Genomic DNA, 16,548 nt, shown 5'->3' with positions numbered 1-16,548 from the left:
CTGTGAATCTTTTTAAAATAAAGCATTTAATTATTTAACTTATAGTCAACAAACAGAATCTTACAGCTCATAGCATAGTATGGACACTTAGCTATAGCGGTAGAGAAGATGACAGAAAGACAAATCTCAAGACTAGATAGCAGGCAGTAAGAGAAGGGTAGAAAAAAAAATATCAAAAGGTGGGAGTCCGGCGGTAGAGCAGCACGTTAAGCACACGTGGTGCAAAGCGCAAGGACCGGCAGAAAGATACCGGTTCGAGCCCCCGGCTCCCCACCTGCAGGGGAGTCGCTTCAGAGGCGGTGAAGCAGGTCTGCAGGTGTCTGTCTTTCTCTCCCCCTCTCTGTCTTCCCCTCCTCCCTCCATTTTTCTCTGTCCTATCCAACGACGACATCAATAACAACAACAATAAAACAACAACAAGGGCAACAAAAGGGAAAATAAATAAAATTAAAAAAACATATTAAAAAACAAATATATATCAAAAGGCAATCAGTGGATTTCAAAAGGAGGAAGTTCTGTCAGTAGGAGAGTAAATGACAAATATCTTGACTATTCTTCACAAAAAAGAATAATTTTTCTTAATTTTATAGGCATAGATGTAAATCTGACTTTGTTGGTACAATTAAAAATAAATTTACAACACCTTTTTAAAGTGCATGTTTTTCCACCAATTGAAATGTGTCTAGAATTCCCACTGTCTAGGTACTTTCCAGTTAAAGTGAGTAAAGTGCCACCAGTCTTAGGACCGTAAGTTGGAGAAATACTTGTTATTATAGGATCCTGAGTAGGAGACAAAAACCAAAACAACATGTTAGTTTCATGACTTTAAATAGATTAAGTAACAAATATCTTAGTTTATGAGAAAAGTGATTCTTAGACATACCACATACGAAAATGTACTGTACTGTACTGTCCCTCGACTATTTGAAATAATTATAGACATATTGAAATGCTCGTACAATGTAGGGCCAACTGTGCATTTCAACCTGGAAAAAACAACAACAAAGTTAGTATGCTACAAATCTAAAGGAATTTTTTTGGTTTTACTCCTTTATATGAAGAAACTTTAAATTGTGAGTAAAGTTTATATAGTAAGCAGAGTTGTGGGTAAACATTAGGACAATACAAACTGCACAATTCTATTTTTATACTATTATCAAACTTTATACTGACCTACTATATTATCAATTTTTTTAACTCCTCCTGAATCCAGAGTCTCAGCCACTTGTCTTGTGCTTGAGTTACTTAAAACATAATGAAAATTCTGGCAGATTTTCCAATAGAATGAACCTTTCAAATTTACCTAGGCAATTTCTCAAAAAAAGGGTAAAAAAAACTCCCAGATGCCAAAGTTTCTTTTCTTCACCTAGGTTATGTTACCTTTCTTCCTCCATAATACTGGCAAATTAAATAGGATTAAATCCCAAGGAAAACAAATCTACAAGGGATGTGATAGGCCCACAGGCTCTGTAATTCAAGAGAAGGACTTTTGGGGGCAATGTTTACAAACATTAATTTTAAAAATATGTCTTCCAATTATATCCCAGTAAAACATTTTAAGAACCTTACATATTTGTTGAGCTTTCACTTAAAGTCACGGTGCAGCTCTCATTTCCAAGGAAAACTCTAGTTTTCTTTAAATCAAATTTATTATTTCTCCTGAATCCAAAGTCCCAGCCACATATGGTAAGTGTAGTTCCTCCTTCAAGGGGTGCACTAGTTGGCAAAACCTACAAGGACAACACAGAACTTCAAAAAGAATATATATATATATATATATATATATATATATATATATATATATATATATATATATATAATACTCTTGGTGTCTTAAAAACTGAATTTCTCCCAAAGGAAAAAGGGTCACACATCTCTGTCAGAAAATCCTTCAAACTATCAGACATGCTAATGAAACAAGCCTGTTTTCAGGAGACTCAGAAGGTAGGACAAAGCAAATTCAGTCATGGTTGGGAGGATACACCTTCTTGGGTCACTTCTGAAGGCAATTTGTTTTCTACGTATCTTTAGGAATGGAGTTGACACACTTGAGTGCAGTCAGTCACATACTTATAACTAAGTATACCTAATTTTGGGCCTCCAAATCAAACTGAACAGCTTCCTGGGCTTTAGAACCCAAGTGTCAATACCCTGTTCTGTGCACCAGCTGGGTGTGTGCTACCATGTATTCCTTGTAGGGAGAAGTTCTCACAGCAAAAATACTTCACTTTTTTCCCCCAGCCATGACATCATCTCCCTAGACAATAACTTGAGTCCACCTGCATATCAGATGTCAGGCTCAGGAAAAAAAACCAAAAAACACTAGTATAGTCATGGGACATTTGGAACATAACTAAAATAGGCCTACTAACTATCTACAAAATGGAGGCTCCCAACTCTTCATCTGCACTATTCCAGTCTTTAGGTTCATGATTAGTCAACAATTTGTTTGGCTTTATATATTAACTCTTTATATCTTAACTCTTCTTCGGGTACCGGGGAGTCAAACCTGGGTCCTTGTGCACTGTAACATTGCGCTCAGCCAGGTGCGCCACCACCTGGCCCTGTGTTTCCTTTTTCTAAATAAAATTAAAAATACTTCTTTGGATATTCACTGTTTTCACAGTTGCACTTAGCAACTATCATAATATTAAACACAGAGATGGCATTCAATATACATCTGCCAGCATTCATTAATTATCTATAAGTCATCTACTACATGCCAGGCACATTAAAGGAACATTCTTCGCTGACATATGCAGTGCTAGGGATCAAACCCAGGGCTTCATGCATGCAAGTCCTGTGTTCTGTTAAGCTACTTCCTTGGTCACCAAATCTATTTCTTACAGTTGGTAATTCACATTACTGACTTGCAGTTTTTTTCCTTTTCTTTATATATGACCAACATTTAATAAATTCCATATGGCGAGCTGATATACTTACTTTTTAAAGTAATGCATTGTTCAATACATTCAGTATGTTACTTCTGTTAGAGACAGATAAAAACCGAACTGAAGAGAGCTCTAAATGTCTCTTGTATTGCACTTGTATTGCAACAATGCTTCTAATTATCATCCTTTGCATTATTTTACCTCTAGTTGATAGGACTGTTTTTTTCTTTTTTAAAACTTTTTTATTGTGGAAAGCTTTTATTCATATGTGTCTTATGGGTCATTGTTTACACTGTTCTGCAAGGAAGTTGGCCTTATTTTTATTTTTTAAAATTTATTTATTACTGGATACAGACAGAAGAAATTGAAAGGAAGGAGCAAAAAAGAGACAGAGAGACAGAGAGACACCTGCGACCCTTCTTCACTACTTGTGAAGCTTTTCCCATTCAGTTGGGGACCAGGAGTTTGAACCTAGGTCCTTTTGCATTGTAATGTGTGTGCTTAACCAGACTAATTTTTTTTTCAAACCGTGTATCTATTTTTTTTTCTTGGGAGAGATTAATGATTTACAGGAAATATAGTGGCTGATATATGTAAAATTTCTTCATTTTCTGCAAAACACTCTGACTACCAGCCTAGGTGGTCCTCCACCATAATACACCAGGTCCTGAAAGCTCTTCCACTTCCAGACCCCCAGAATCCAGTCCAAGTTCTACTTTGTGTTTTCCCTTTCTCTTCTTATATCTCAATTTCTGTCCATGAGTGAGATCATCCCATATTTATGCTCCTTTTTTCTGGCTTATCTCACTTAACATGATTTATAGGACTGATTTTTAACTCCGTGCTCAGTGTTCACTAAATAATAGATTCATTCTATTGTTACAGAGTCACTTTTGGTATAGTAAAAGTAAAATTTGAATTTACTAATATAAAACAGGTACCTGTGGCATAAGATGGCACTAGAGTTTTATGAAGTCTGTAAGACAACTGTTTTTAGGCTAGAACTATTAAAATACATTTCCAGGTTAAAAATAATCTTCTCAGTAGCTTTGTGACAATTGAGACAGGAAATGCTTTTTAGGGGGGGCATATTGTAAATTGTGCTGTAAAGTACAATGGTGGGAAAACATAGCGTCACTATAGAAGCAATTCAGAAAGTAGTAAAGAAAGGTCTTTACAAATTCCAGTTTGTAAAAAGTCCAAAAGTGGTTTACTTTACCTTTTCGAAGGACTTTCAGCATAACTTAAATTTGTAAACATTCTCATTCCTCCCAAGTAAACAGTCACAAACCAAAGTTTTAATTTCCCCTTGTTATCAAACTCCTTTAAAGTCTTAGCTTAATGCTTTTATGACAGCCATTTTACCCATAAAATCCATTACACAGTTGTGACTTTCATGAAAATTTACCTCGTCCAAATGTAGTCAAATGAGAACTGCTATGGAAAAAAAAAATCTGTTTATTATTATGTTAGAAATCCGGTAGGAGGGAATAAGACATCTAGCCCTTAGGGGCTCTCTTCAGCCTGAGGCAGTCACACAGCTGCTCTCCCCTCCTTTAATGAGGTTTCCCCATTGAAAGCAGCTGCCCAATGCTGATATTGTCCTGATTCCTCCTCCCTAGCCCTGCCTGCTCACTTCAGTGAAGTCTGTTACTGGACAAACATCATCACTCTGTATAAGGGCAGCAGTGGGATTGGGTGATGATTTGAGAAAAAAATGCCAAGAGTTGTCCAATTGGCACAATGGCAATAGTATTATATTTAATATTATAACAACTCTGTTAGCCCATCAGGATTTTCGAAGTCAGCTCTAAACATATATATATTTTTTCCCTCTAGACTGAGATGCAGGGGGATGTGAGGGGAAAGAGGGCATTCTGAGCATTTTCTTTTAGCTTATGGGGTAATGTGCACTCTTCCAGGGAAAAAGGAAGGAATCAGTCTTGGAGAACCAAAACTTGTATAAAGCCAACAATGGGTTGGCAAACTCTGAGTTATCCTCAAGGGCAAAGAACCTTCATGTGAAGGAAATGAGTGTCAAGCCTAAAGTCATGGAAGTTGAGCCTCCCACCTGTTTGAAAAAAAACACACATAAAAGTAGCTTGCATCTTTTCACAGGTGAATATTATTTAAGTGATCACCTTTTCAAAATTCATTGACTAATTCCTCAGAAATCTAAATCATGTAGCAACAAAAAAACTTTGGATAACTGACATTAAATTATATTACCATAGTAATATAAGTTGCCAATAGTAAGGGAGACCAGCTGAGGAATACATAGGAAAATAACAGCAACAGCAAAGAACCCTTGGAAAATAAAAAACTGTCCAAAGAGAAAGAAAGTTTTGTTGCAAAATAATTTGCAGAAAATAAAGTTGTAAATGCACTGGTGGCAGTGTATTATATGCACAGTCCTTATCCCTTTCCCTTATCATCAATGCATCCTATCTAGTTCTGGTCAATTTATAAAGTGTTTTATTGTCTCACTGGGATTGAATCCAATCCTACAAAATATAGTAATTTAATCCTATTAACTTTAGAATACCTTAGAAAGTGTTCTTTCTTTTCTGAGACATTTCTCATTGCTTTTTTAGGTAAGAGATTAGATAACATGTTTTAAGCAAAAGAAAAGGCTTCCAACCCTGAAATCTTTCAAATATGGAACTGAAAAGAATTTCAGATACTTAACATCATGTATCTTGAAAAACATTAATTTACATTTATTGCAAAGTGAAACACTATAGATTAACTGGGGTTTGTGCCTATAGCATTCAACAAATTAAAAAAAAAGAACAATCTGTCTTTTTTTTTTTTTTCTTTCTTTCTTGCAGTAAGAATGCTAAATGTCATGGTCTAGTGCAGCATGAAATCTTCCTAACAACTATGAACTGAAAGGGATTTATGGACTCAGCTGCACTACTTTCCTTCTAACCAAACAGGCCAAGCCTCATGGACTTAGCTTGAGATAATACAATGTTTAAAAATCATCAACTATAGAGTATAGGAGCTAGGTAAGGTAAGAGAGGAGGAAGATTTAAACATTATGATTCTCTGGTTCCAGAAGATTCTGATTAATAAAATGAAATATAATGGTAAAAGTTAAATATTCAAATTTACCTCATTTATTGAAAAACACTAGCTTGGCTTTTTTATGTATAAAATTATAGTGATTTAATTGAACATACATGTATACTCACTCATGTACTCTATCTCTTTCATATGAAGTTCAAATTTCTAGAGTCTCAAATTGCCAAAATCTTTGTGTTAAAAACAACTACTTGTGGTATTAAAAATATATTAAACAATGATATATGCAGAAATACTACAATGTGATTTAAATTTTTTAATTTCTTTGTCTTCAGGCTATAAAAACTAAGTCTGAATAATAATAATGTCACACCTAATAGAAGCTATTTGGTTTAAAACCCAATCACCCAGTACAAAGCTTGTCCAAACCGTAACTAAATGAAAACAGCTATGCTTGGGGGTAGTTCTTGTTCTGACTTGCACACTTTGTTTACTTGGGCTCAAACCAGGCGACTAAGACCTTTAACTTGAATCTTTTACAAGAACCATTTACTAAAGTTCAATAGTTCTACATGCAGGCAGAGAAAATACATGCTGGATGTTTATCAGGATAGAACTTTCAAATAAATGTTTCAAACAAACATTTGAATCAAGACATTAAAAAACTGCCATGAAGATTTTCATAGCATGAAATATATGTTTAAATAAGAAAGACATCAGACAGTTGGGGAGTGTGGCAACAAAGTCATAACTGAAGTCCACAGCTACTACATTCTCTAGTAGCAGGAGGTATTATTGTTCAGGACTGCATCTTCCCAGTGTTTGAAAAGTTTCTTTTTTTAAAAAAATATATTTTATTTATTACTGGATAGAGACAGAGACAAACTGAGAGGGAAGGAAGAAGTAGAGAGGGAAAGAGACAGAGAAATATCTGCAACCCTACTCACCACTGGTGAAGCTTTCCCCCATGCAGGTGAGGACCAGGGTTTTCAGCCTGGGTCCTTGTAAGAGTTTCTCTAAGAGTGCCTACTGTGTGCCATGCACTCATAATAGTACTTTGGAAGGAATTAAAAGAACGAAATAGCTCACAGAGTACAGATGTTAGTATACAGATCAGTTGGCCCTTTACTAATAGGAACTTTAAAAGGAGGTACATTTGTTGCTGGGGAGGCGGTCGGGAGAGTAGACTGCAGGTCTTGCAAGAGTGAGGCCCATGGTTCAATCCTTGGTACATCTGTGGGAGTATGTATGCCTACTTTATGAAATAAATATCTAAAAAATTAGGAGGAAAGAAACACACAGTCATGCATGGGTACTGATAGTCTACTTACCCCCCCCCCCCAACACACACACACACACACACACACACGGCCTTGAGAAGTAACAACCAATAGTAATATTATCTGTAATGAGAGAAAGCCACAATCTAGGCCTATCTATGCCTTGCCTAGGAAGAAATCTGTTCTGTCAGGTCTAGCATGGTTGGAAGTTTAGCTTATATAGTTCAGCTCAGAGTTTCAGATTATGTCATGATTGGTTATGTGTGTGGTAGAGATTTATGTCTGGCACTTGTGTCTGGTAGCTAAGGCAAGCTGTGAGGATACAGTTGAGAAGGTAGGCTTATTGTTTGGCACAAAAGACTTACATGACTGAGGCCCCCTGCTTAGATTCCCAGCATTACACAAGCTGAAGCAATATCCTGGTCTCTGTCTTTTTCTCTTTAATAAAATAAACAAATATTATTTAAGTGGGTAGTAAGGAGCCAGAGGATAGTTAAGTAAGAGTGAACACAGTACACAGGGAAGCAACTTGCCCAAACTGAGCAAGAAGCAAGCAACCCAGGTACAGGACTCAGGGGGATAAACACCAATGCCACAAGTAAAACTCCCAGAGGAAGATGGTCCTCTGGCTGAAGTTTCACAGCTGAGTGATCTTGTTTTCTTTTTAATTTTCCACTAACAGGGCTCACATACATGGCAGCTAACAGAGACTCCCACCTTGTAGATTGTAGGCAGACAGGTCTCTTGAGTCCATGTTCCACTGGGACATTCCTCTAGTTGCACACATTTGTCATGACACCAGCCACACTGCACAAAGGCAGGGGCAGAGAGACACTGACTGCAAGACTGGAAGTGTTCACAGCCTAAGCCATTCAGTGGTATCTTGGTGATCTGTGAAGAACAGTGATGGAAAAAGCTTGCAGAAAGGTTTTCTGTTTGTTTAAAAAAAAAAAAAAAGCAACAACCAAAGGCATGTGAATATAATCTTACAGACTTTACTAGACAGTACCTACATGCAAATCATGTAATAAAATGGTTTAACGATCAAAATTTAAGTTAAATTCCAAAAGCATTGTCATGGAATGTTAGAGGTAGGGAGTTTGCTCTTATGAGGCAATATTAAACAATGAGAATACACTTTAAGCTTTTGGAAAACATACTTGAATCCCTGGGAAATTCTAAGTAAGTTTATGCATCATCTGTCATCAAGATCCACCTCCTCTCAGAGACAGGGCTGGTGTCAGATTTCAGCATACATTTCAGGATTTATCTGCTTGCCCTAGCATTCTGCCTTTGCGACTGTAATTCTCACTTTTGTGTGTATTTTCCTCATTGAAAAATATAGGACCAAAGGAGAAGTACACATCGTGAAGACTGCCTGAAGGTCTAATCTTCTCTGCATAAAACTTAACTTGATTTAAGAGGTTTTCTGTAATAGTCAAGAAAGAACTTGATGAAGAGGTGAATCCAAGATGACTGCTACAATTACAAAGGACCAAATAATCATGACTGCAAAATCCATTCTGGAAGAACTGTATCCATGGAACCTCTCTGAGTTTACCTTCTTCCCAGTGACCACAAGTGTGTAGTCATTTCCATTCAATGGATGTTCCACAATTATTTCTGGAGACACAGGGTGAGAGTCCAGGCGAAAATTCACATGAGGGGTTGATGATCCTAATCTAGAAACCACAACCTGAGAAACAAAACAGAAAAACAGAGAAAACACCTTTACACCAACAAACTCATTTTAAACATAAGGGGCAAATGTGGACATTTATAGTGGTAAAAGACTAAAATAACAAACATCTAGATATTTGAAATAAAGGCCAAACAATCTATCTCATTGTAAATTAATCTGACATCTGTTAATCTCCTTCCTTGAAGACAATTCATCTAGATAGACTTCTGTCTGTGATCTTTTAGTTATTTCTAGGGAAGGAAATCTTCCAGTTAATCAGTCAGCACATGCAGACAAATTCTTTTTTTTTTTTTTTTTTTTTTATTTAAATTTTTAATTTAAGAAAGGATTAGTGAACAAAGGCATAAGGTAGGAGGGGTACAACTCCACACAATTCCCACCACCCAATCCCCATAACCCACCCTCTCCCATGATAGCCTTCCCATTCTCTAGCCCTCTGGGAGCATGGACCCAGGGTCGTTGAGGGTTGCAGAAGGTAGAAGGTCTGGCTTCTGTAATTGCTTCCCTGCTGAACATGGGTGTTGACTGGTCGGTCCATACTCCCATGCAGACAAATTCTTACGATTTTGTTGGGAACTGGAGAAGCTAAGACACTCCAAAAAGGAAGATCTCACTTGTGCAACAAGAAGAATTTTAGATTATTTTTAAAGTTCTCCTCCTGATCCTTCTGGGAATATTGTAACAGAAAGGGTAGTGGACGGAAACCACATTTGAATCCTAGTTTTGCTATACTTTAGCATATTAGTATATCTTTTGAGATCAAAATGGGCCCCCAGATATTTTGAAATGATGTGCTATAGTTTTTTTTATAAGCCATTGTCCCATCGTATGTTATTACTTGGATTATAAATATAGTTCTGCTCACTGGCTTGGTTGTATAAAAGGCTTGATGATTTTAACAGTGTCTTGGGAATGAAGACTGGATGAATAGCGTCATTCTGGCTCTCAGGTATTTCAAATTTGAGATGTTTCCCAACTATATAATTTCCATCTGCCCTCTTGGTAGAATTCAGTACTAAAGAAATACAGGATAAGGTCAGAATAATCAAATGAGATGAATATTCAGGTTTTAGGAGAATTCAGGATCATTCACAGAGACTTCTGCTTTTTTTTGTAATTTTATTTATTTATCTTCCCTTTTGTTGCCCTTGTTGTCTTTTTATTGTTGTTGTAGTCATCACTGTTGGATAGGAAAGAGAGAAATGGACAGAGGAGGGGAAGACAGAGAGGAGGAAAGAAAGATAGACACCTGCAGACCTGCTTCACCACCTGTGAAGCGACTCCCCTGCAGGTGGGGAGCCGGGGGCTTGAACCGGGATCCTTATGCCGGTCCTTGCGCTTAGCGCCACCTGCGCTTAACCCGCTGCGCTACAGCCCGGCTCCCGAGACTTCTGCTTTTTAATTAATTATTATTATTATTACTATTATTATTGCTTCCAGCGTTATTGCTGGGCTTTGGTGTCTGCACTACATATCTACTGTTCCTGGCCGCCATCTTCTTCCATTTTTTACTGCTGTTGTTGTCAGATAGGACAGAGAGAAATTGAGAGAGGAGGGGAAGACAGAAGAGGAAGAGGAAGATTGGCATCTGCAAACCTGCTTCACCACCTATGAAGCAACCCCCCCACCCCCCGCGGCAGGTGGGGAGCTGGGGGCTTGAACCGGGATTCTTGCATCGGACCTTTTGCTTCACACTGTGTGTGCTTAACCCAGTGCACTATTGCCTGGCCCTAGATTTTTTTTTCAAGATATGTACTTATTGATACAAAGGAAAGAGAAATTTGTTAATAACATGCATGCCTCCTATACACACAGGAAAGATCCAACAAAGCTGAATGACACACCAATGTTATTTTAGACATACATTAAAACCATTAGCTAAAGCAAAGATTAAAAGGCAGTTAGGATGGTTACTAAAAAAAAAATAAAGGGAACGATAGGCAGATATAAGTTCTGTTTTCTTCAAGGAAAAAAAGACAAGAGGATGAAAGCTTCTGTAGTACACTGGAGGAGCCATTTTATAAAGAGAACTCCTCATTTGTACATATAAATAAACATCTTTATCTAAGGCACACTCTTCCCAGAATTCAGTCTTCCTCATGAAACTAGTCTTTTGCCAAAGGAGCGTCAGACAAGTGAAAAACCTGAAGGTCAGAAATTCTCCCCCTTTATCTGGAAAAAGTATCACAGATATCATGTCCTCAATACCTCAGGACTTAATGCATAAAGTCCTTTAGGTGACAACTTTTTCCCCAGGTTTTTTTTTAGAAATGTATGCAGTCTGTTGGATAAACTATATCTCAATTCCAGATAAGTGAAGAAAATAAATACCACTGTTACTAGGCAACTTGCTTAAATAATAATTTGGGCATTTAAATTTTCTTGGGAGTCTCCTCCCATGTTGTTTTCTGTTACACCTAGGTCTTAAGCTTGTCGTAACCACAGCGTCAGTTGATTAATTAAAAGTGGTACCTGACAAATTTGACTGCTCAACATTTCCATGAGTGGGTCAGCCAGACAATTCACCCAGTAGCATGCATATCCAGTTATGTGTTGGACCCTGGTTTAAGCCTGGCCACCAACACACTGTAAAAATGTTTATTAATGAGAAAGAGAATTAGAGCATCACTCTGCCATAAGTCCTGCTAGTAGTCAAATTTAGGACCTCATACTTGCAAATGTTACACATTACTCTGTGTTACTTCAAGGCAGTGATATTTTGTTTCTTAAATAGGTAAGATTCCTGATACACAAAGATGCAAGAGGTTAAGCAGAGCTCTGAGTTTTAGATTGACTTTGTAAAATTGCCTAACATCTCAAGTATTCTTTATTTTTCTTCCAAATATTCTTTAACATTTCACTGAAAGTGTATCTATTTGTATTGGATATAGAATCACAGGGCAATAATGGGTATTTGTGATATTCAGATTAACCACTCCTATCTCAGCTTTCTCGTCTGTAAACTGGGAATGACAACTGCAAGAGTAACTTACTAATATGCTGACAAATACATATAGCATATAAATATTCTGGGGAATCAGTATTTTTTTTCCATTAAAAGAAAAGTGTGAAGTAGCCTGTAGCAAACTGGGAAGATTTTAAAATTAACTTGCTTCCAGTGAGTGTACTGTTAATAAAATAACCAAGCTTACCAAGAGTCATAAACATCAGACCTCATGACATTGTAACATTTGCTAAACTCCAACCCCCAAACTTTCAAAACATCTCTATTAAGCAGGGTAGCTATGTTTGCACAGAAGTTAAATGAAAGATCAAAGGTCACTTGGTTAGAGTGAGAAATGTTGGAAACTACTGTTCATCCTACATTTAGGGCCAAAAAGAAATTTGTAACTTTTACAGGCAAAGTACAAGGAAATTCAATTTACAAGTCTGACTCACTCAGATGCTGGTTATAAGCAAAATATCAAGATATTAAAATGTCTAAAGTCCACCCCCAATTACCCAGGTTTTAGTTAACCAATTTCCTCTTTTTTTTTTCCCTCCTTTTCCCCTCTTTCCTTCTCTTGCACCATGGTGAATGTGTAATTTCACTGCTTCTGAATCAATTTATTTTTATTCATATATATATATATATATATATATATACACATACAGAGAGAGAGAGAGAGAAAGAGAGAACACAGTATCAGAGTTTTTCCTGCCTTGGCGCATATTATCAGGTCTTAAACACAAGTTGCCTTATTATGTGAACATTCTTTTTTTTTCCTTTTTAATCTTTATTTATTTACTTATTATTGCATAGAGACAGAGAGGGAGAAAGAGAGACACCTGCAGCACTTGAGACTGCATCCTTGCATACTGTAACACATGTGCTTAACCAGGTACACCACCACCTGGCTCCAGTGAATGTTCTTCTGAACCCCAGTTATTTAATTTTTCAATCATAACTCATTTCTGTTCATCACTACTTCTCCCCCTTTAATTTTTACAACCTCTTTTTTAAAATTTATTTTATTTATAAAAAGGAAACACTGTCAAAAATCATAGGATAAGAGGGGTACAACTCCACACAATTCCCACCACCAGAACTCCATATCCCAAACCCTCTCTTGATAGCTTTCCTATTCTTTAACCCTCTGGGAGTATAGACCCAAGGTCATTGTGGGATGCAGAAGGTGGAAGGGCTGGCTTCTGTAATTGTTTCTCCACTTAACATGGGCATTGACAGGTCAATCCATACTCCCAGCCTGCCTCTCTCTTTCCCTAGTGGGGCGGGGGGTCCTGGGGAATCGGAGTTCCAGGACACACTGGTGGGGTTGTCTGTCCAGGGAAGTCTGGTTGGCATCATGCTAGCATCTGGAACCTGGTGGCTGAAAAGAGAGTTAGAATATAAAGCCAAACAAGTTGTTGACTAATCATGAACCTAAAGGCTAGAGTAGTGCAGATGAAGAGTTGGGGGTGGTAGGGTGGGGCCTCTGTTTTGTAGCTAGCTAGTAGGCATATTTTAGTTATATTCCAAAGGGCCTTTGGCTATACTAGTTTTTTAATTTTTTTCTTTCCCTTGAGCTTGAAATCTGATATGCAGATGGATCCTAGTTATTGTATGGGGAGATGATGTCATGGCTGGAAAAAGGACCAGAAAGCTGGATCAGGGAAGAGAGTAGCTCCCAAATATGGGGAAGGAGTATAAATATTGTTGACTATAAACTCCATCGATTTGATGTGATCTGGTTCTTCATGACTTCTTTGCATTCCCTGGTTTGCTGTCTCTACTCCTGACTTGGAAATGCGATTTCCACTCAGAGATGCCAGGATCTGAAGATTTTCTTCAGGAGAGTTAGCCTCATGCACCCATCTTGGCCCCACCTCCCATATCTGTGTTAACAAATTCCTTCTCAATTAATGTCATTGTCTTTGACTTTATCAAATATATAAAGCCTATTCAGATACTAATTTCCCAGAAAGGGAATATTGTTTTGTTTTCTTTTTTTAATTTCTTTATTGGGGAATTAATGTTTTACATTCAACAGTAAATATAATAGTTTGTACATGCATAACATTTCCCAGTTTTAGATATAACAATACAATCCCCACTAGGTCCTCTGTCATCCTTTTTGGACCTGTATTCTCCCCCGGGGAATTTTATTTTCATAAAGAAGTCCTCTGTACCTCTGGAACTGGGAAAGACTGATTTGGTGTATCCCTTGTGAAGCGCCCCCCCCCCCCCCTTTTTGAATGGAAAGCACCACTGATCCTTAAGTGAGTATTTCTTTTACTCATCACAATAATCCAAATGGGGTACTATCATTTTCCCTAAGGAAAATAGAATAGAGAATCTTTGCTAAAAAGTACAATAGTCAGATTTCTAATGGTCTTTATTTACTGTCAAATCGTGTGAGCTTGACCTCTCTTTAAACAAACAACTGTTACACTCTTGGAGCACCAGAGTAAATACCAATAAAAAGCTTCAACTGTGAGCTCCCAAGAGCCACTTGTGAGTCAAACCACTAAAACAAATTTCTCAGTATATTTACCTTGCTAAGTATTCCTTGTTTTAGTCATCTTGCCTGCATAAGTTAAGTGTGCCTAAAGAGAAGAGCACCACGTCTAAATAGTTTTTGATGGCACAGAATAGGCAAAATCTGCTTTTGACCTTGAGGTAGGATGAATGGGGCTTGGTATAAAGAAATGGGATAAGCCAGAAAAGCCAGGAAGGGTGTGTGGAAAAGTGAGAGGTTTGTTTGGAATTTTCAACAGAGACTATATCACAGATGCAAATATCTTTTTAGTTGATCATTAGCCCTTTCTCTGCAGGGGTACTTACTGCTCTAAAATGCCAAGAATGCTTTGCTACCATTAATTTCTCTCACTGCTGGAATTATAAATAATTGAATAACCACTTTAAGTTTCAAAATACTCCTGAAGCAGTGTTTGTGAGAAATCAGGAGATCTTTCTGGTTGTCATGGAGATGTTACTGGAGACAAAACTGAATCTAGTATCTAAAATTAGTTGTTCTAAAACCACCTGGCAGTCTTAGAACAATTAGTATGAAGCAGAAGGCTGGCAATTGTCTTTTGAGTTTCTACTATGTAGACAACTAATCTTTAGTTTTGAGTTATCAAACACTTCTCTTTAATGCTCTTGAAAATATGGTCAATTCATATATTTAGAAAGCCATTATAACCACTGAATATTTTCATTACCTCAAAGAGAAGTCCCAGACTGCTTGGCCAGCATTATTGCCAGTACCTGGCAACTACTTACCAACTTTCTATCTCTAGATTTTCCTATTCTGGACATTTAGTATAGATCAAATTCTATTGTTATATAATATATGACCTTTTGTGTCTCCTTTCAATTATCAGTGTTTTCAAGGTCTACCCATGTTGGAGCACCTGTTTCATGTTTTTTTTTTTTTTTTATCATTGTTGCGGTTATTACCGTTGTAATTGATATCATTGTTGTTGGATAGGACAGAGAGAAATGGAGAGAGGAGGGGAAGACAGAGAGGGGGAGGGAAAGACAAACTTCACTGCCTGTGAAGCGACTCCCCTGCAGATGGGGAGCCTTGGGCTCAAACTGGGATCCTTACTTGGGTCCTTGAGCTTTGCGCCACGTGCACTTAACCTGCTGCGCTACCGCCCGACCCCCGTTTCATTTCTTTTTAATATTAAACAACAGCCTTCTGTATACACATATCATATTTTATTTATCTACTTAACAGCTGATGGGCATTTTGACTGTTATCATATTCTTTGTTATGTGTATAATGTCGATATGAATGTGCATGTACAACTTTTTGTGTCAACATACATTTTTACTTCTCTTGGATATATATAGAATGGGAGATACAACACACTCCCCAAGTGCTGTAATTGGCAGAAAGAAAAAAGGGCTGGGTGGTCTGGGAGGTGGCGCAGTGAATAAAGCATTAGACTCTCAAGCATGAGGTCCTGAGATCAATCCCCAGCAGCATATATACAAGAGTGATATCTGGTTCTTTCTCTTTTTCCACTATATGGCACTCTCGTGGTGGGAACTGTATGAAATGTACCTCTCTTTATCCCAAAATCTTGTCAATCATTAATGAATCACTAATAATAATAAAAAAGGAAGTTGGAAAATAAGAAAAATACAAAGCAGAACTTGGACTAGAATTGATGTACAGCACCAAAGTAAAAGACTCTGGAGGGGGAGGGGGAGGGTTTAGGTCCTGGGACATGATGGCAGAGGAGGACCTAGAGGGAGATGAATTATTATGTATAAAACTGAGAAATGTTACACATGTACAAACTACTGTATTTTACTGTTGACTGTAAACCATTAATACGCCCAATAAAGAGAAAAAAAAAAAAAGAAGGAAGTTTCCAAGGGAGGGGATGGAATGTGAAACTCTGCTGGTGGGAATTGTGTTGAAGTGTACCCTTCTTATCACATAATTTTGCTGATCATTATTAGATAACTAAAAAAAATAAAAGAATAACTCTTATCCTTTACTATTCTTGGAGAGACTCAAGGAACCTGTGGAATTCTTTGCACCTTGTGTGAGGTTCTATTTTTGGATTCAACTCTATTGTTGGATTTCTGATTCCATGCATGATTCTCAGTGGCCTTCAATGCATCTAAACTAGATTTCAGACTTTTAGAGAATATGTTACACAGTTCTTGTTCAATATAGGTATCCTG

At 37.4% G+C, this 16,548-nt stretch overlaps 1 protein-coding gene across 1 annotated transcript in view; it reads right to left on the bottom strand.

Annotated features, from left to right (window-relative positions):
• MET (MET proto-oncogene, receptor tyrosine kinase) overlaps positions 1-16,548 on the bottom strand; it is a 167,581-nt gene that overhangs the window by 58,373 nt on the left and 92,660 nt on the right. The window contains exons 4-8 of the mRNA XM_007525437.3: positions 8,760-8,894; positions 7,916-8,089; positions 1,570-1,730; positions 884-986; positions 644-780 (exon numbers count right to left, since the gene is read on the bottom strand). Of these exons, the coding sequence (XP_007525499.2) occupies positions 644-780; positions 884-986; positions 1,570-1,730; positions 7,916-8,089; positions 8,760-8,894 (710 nt within the window). The remainder of the gene's footprint in view (positions 1-643; positions 781-883; positions 987-1,569; positions 1,731-7,915; positions 8,090-8,759; positions 8,895-16,548) is intronic.

This window comes from Erinaceus europaeus, chromosome 8 (genome assembly GCF_950295315.1).
Source record: "Erinaceus europaeus chromosome 8, mEriEur2.1, whole genome shotgun sequence".
Classification (NCBI taxonomy): Eukaryota; Metazoa; Chordata; class Mammalia; order Eulipotyphla; family Erinaceidae; genus Erinaceus; species Erinaceus europaeus.
The sequence above is the reverse complement of the archived record's forward strand: the minus strand, read 5'-3'. Positions and strand labels throughout refer to the sequence as shown.